Source organism: Poecilia formosa, unplaced genomic scaffold, assembly GCF_000485575.1.
Source record: "Poecilia formosa unplaced genomic scaffold, Poecilia_formosa-5.1.2 Scaffold265, whole genome shotgun sequence".
Classification (NCBI taxonomy): domain Eukaryota; kingdom Metazoa; phylum Chordata; class Actinopteri; order Cyprinodontiformes; family Poeciliidae; genus Poecilia; species Poecilia formosa.
Window position 1 is genome coordinate 924,911 of NW_006800204.1, and position 3,126 is coordinate 928,036.

The window sequence follows — 3,126 nt, forward strand, 5'->3', positions numbered from 1 at the left end:
ACCCGGTTCTACACCACCCGGTTCTACAACCACCCGGTTCTACACCACCCGGTTCTACAACCACCCGGTTCTACACCACCTGGATCTACAACCACCCGGTTCTACACCACCTGGTTCTACACCACCTAGTTCTACAGCCCGGTTCTACACCACCCGGTTCTACACCACGTGGTTCTACACCACGTGGTTCTACACCACCCGGTTCTACATTCCTTCACTTAGAGACTTTAATCTGCTGCTAGTTTATAAATCACTGAACGGATTAAAGACCTGCTGCTGGATCAACCTGCTGGTTTTGGTTCTGGTTCTGATGCAGAACCAGAACCAAAACCAAACGAGGAGAAGCAACATTCGGCTTCTATGCACCACAGATCTGGAACAAACTCATAGAAAACTGAAAAACAGCTGAAACCCTGAGTTCCTTTAAACCCAGACTGAAACCAGCTGGTTAGAGTTGCTATGGAAACATAATCAATGAAACACTGATCAATAATCTGGTGTGTATTAATGATTGTCATGGTGGCGCTCATCAAAATAAAATGTTTCTCCAATTCCTGAATTATTGGCTATATGGTGTTTTTTAATGACATTTTAATGTTGTGTTCTTATACCAAACCAACTTTATTCATAAAGCACTTTAAACAACCACAGCTGATACAAAGTGCTGCACATTAAAACACAACAAAACAATAAAAAAATAAACATAAAAAAACTCTTTCAGTTTAAAAACAAACATACAATTTAAAACTGGATCCTGCTGGAGTTGAAAGCCGAGTAAAACCGATGGGTTTTAAGAAGTGGACAGTGAAGGGGCCTCTCTGACCTGCAAAGGCAAGTCGCTCCATATGGGGCCCCTGGCAGAGAAGCCCTGTCCCCTCTGAGCTTCCTGCTGGACCTCGGTCCTGGCCTGACCCCTGTCCTGGTCACCTGCTCCCTGTCGAGTTCCTGTCCTAAGTGGTGCAGCAGCATCTGAACCAGCTGCAGACGTGAGAGCAGCGACTGACTGACTCCCAGATGAAGTGAGTTACTGTAATCCAGTCGAGTTGAAATAAAAGCCTGGATCACTGTTTCAAAATGCTGCCTGGAAAGAAAAGATTTCACTGACGCCAATCACCTTAAATGATAAAAGCTGGACTTTGGCCGTCCAATCTGAGATCATGTCCACCTTAAAACCAAGATCTGTAATAACAGGTTTAAAATAAACCTCCAAGGGTCCCAGGTCCACAGAGGAGGACTCACAGGAGCCACGGGGTCCAAACACCATCACTTTAAGGAGCACTTTAAACTGGTTTGATGCTGAAATGCTCTATACAAATAAACTTGATTGATTGATTATTAGCAGAGCCAATCCCGGGTCAGCAGGTTGGCTTCCCTCCTCCAGACGTTCCGGTCAGGATTCCCTGCTTCCCGTCCAACTTACCTGCTTTTGTTGGTTTTTCCTCGTATTTTAGTTTGCATGAAATTCATTACAGTGATTATGAGTAATGAGGCTCTTAGAGGTCCGGATCACACAGAGGTGGACCGGTTCTGGACCAACTATAACCCAAACAGGTTGCTCTCCTGAATTTAGGCTAATCTGCTTTAAGTGGCGCAGATTTTCCAATCTCTGCGTTTATCTGTGAGATCAAAACTTTTTCCATCTAAATTATTCCACTGACTCTGTAACAATCAGGAAGATTGTCCTGATTTTCCTGATTTTGTGGTCTCTACGTTTGCTTTCCTCTAGAATCCACAGACTGGATGTAATGAACAAAGCAGAAGCTGGAGGTGTTGGTGTGAAGCAAACCTCAGACTAATCTGAGTATTAATGTGATGGTTGGAGCGTAGCCTCTGTTTCTGAGGGAGGGTGCGTACCGTTAGCGCAGGGCCCGCTGCTGCATCGGTCCAGCCGCTTCTCGCAGTTGGAGCCGGAGAAGCTGACCGGGCAGCGGCAGCTGTAGCCGCCGCCGACGGCCTCCAGGCAGGTTCCCCCGTTGAAGCACGGCCCGTCTGCGCACAGCATGCCGCTGATCTCACAGTCCCTTCCGTAGAAACCCTGAGGACACGTGCAGGAATACCCGTCCAACAGATCCTGCAGGAAGACACAGAGGAGAGACCGGTAAGTGTGGGAACGGCTGCAGTTCCCACAGAGCAACGGCAGGAACAGGAGGATCAGTTTCTGTCTCATCCTGGACATTCTAACCTATGGTTCTGTTTCAACATGGCAGCAGTAAAACATCCCAACAGGTCAGACTGGGCCAGCAGGCATGTAGAAGAGTCATGAACCTGCTGCAGCGTGACGTCAGACGAGTAAGACCCCACCCCCATCTCCCTGCCGCAGGGCAAAACGCTGCTGGCTGACTATGACAAGCATTAGCTTTAGCTGTTGAGTTTCAGCATAACACGCTAAGAGTTACATGTACGTCTGATACAGCAGAGCTTTGCTACTAGTTGTCAACACTATGAAAACTAGATAAGGTCAGGAAAAAGTTTTAATTTAGTAAAGAAAAAATATCGAGAGAGAGGGAAGTAGTTCAGTTTATGCTAGCTTGACTTTAACAACCACAACATGTAGATGTGGTGTGGAATCTGGGCCGTTTCTCAATATGCGTTCTTGTCTGTACTTGTGTTCTCGCGTCCTCGTGAAACGTCATCGACAGCGGCCCAAGTACTGTTCCGATTCAAAGTACACGTCCAAGCAAGAACGCTCAAAGTACCCGGATGTGTTCTTGCTCCGCCCATTTTATCGAGGATGCATCAATGCATCCTTCTGCGGACTTGAGGCAGCAAGATATCCCACAATGCAATGCGCCACCAGCAGCGGTAAATATAGAAGGTCAGTACAGAAATGTATTGCATTTTTACCATCATTAATTGCCACGAAAACTCATTTAAATTTCTTTTTAGGCGAGAAAGTAGACCTTATAGCTTCGTCTATCCATTCAGTTCATCCAGAATATTCTTACTTTAATAATTGCTACGGAGTTTTTCGGAGTAGCATAGCTCCGCTAACAGACCGGAGGAGCTGCCAGTTTAACGGGCGGTTGGAACGTGTTTTCCCCGCTAACCGCAGCCTGTTTTCAGCAAGTCACTGTTGTTTTCCGCTGCTTATTATCTGTTCTATTTTTTATATTTATTTAGTTAATA

The 3,126-nt window shown here is 46.1% G+C and overlaps 1 protein-coding gene across 1 annotated transcript in view; it reads right to left on the bottom strand.

Moving 5' to 3' along the window:
* The window catches only part of LOC103150920 (delta-like protein C), a 268,639-nt gene that overhangs the window by 140,426 nt on the left and 125,087 nt on the right, over positions 1 to 3,126 (bottom strand). The window contains exon 4 of the mRNA XM_016680975.1: positions 1,855 to 2,071. Coding sequence (XP_016536461.1) covers positions 1,855 to 2,071 — 217 coding nt within the window. The remainder of the gene's footprint in view (positions 1 to 1,854; positions 2,072 to 3,126) is intronic.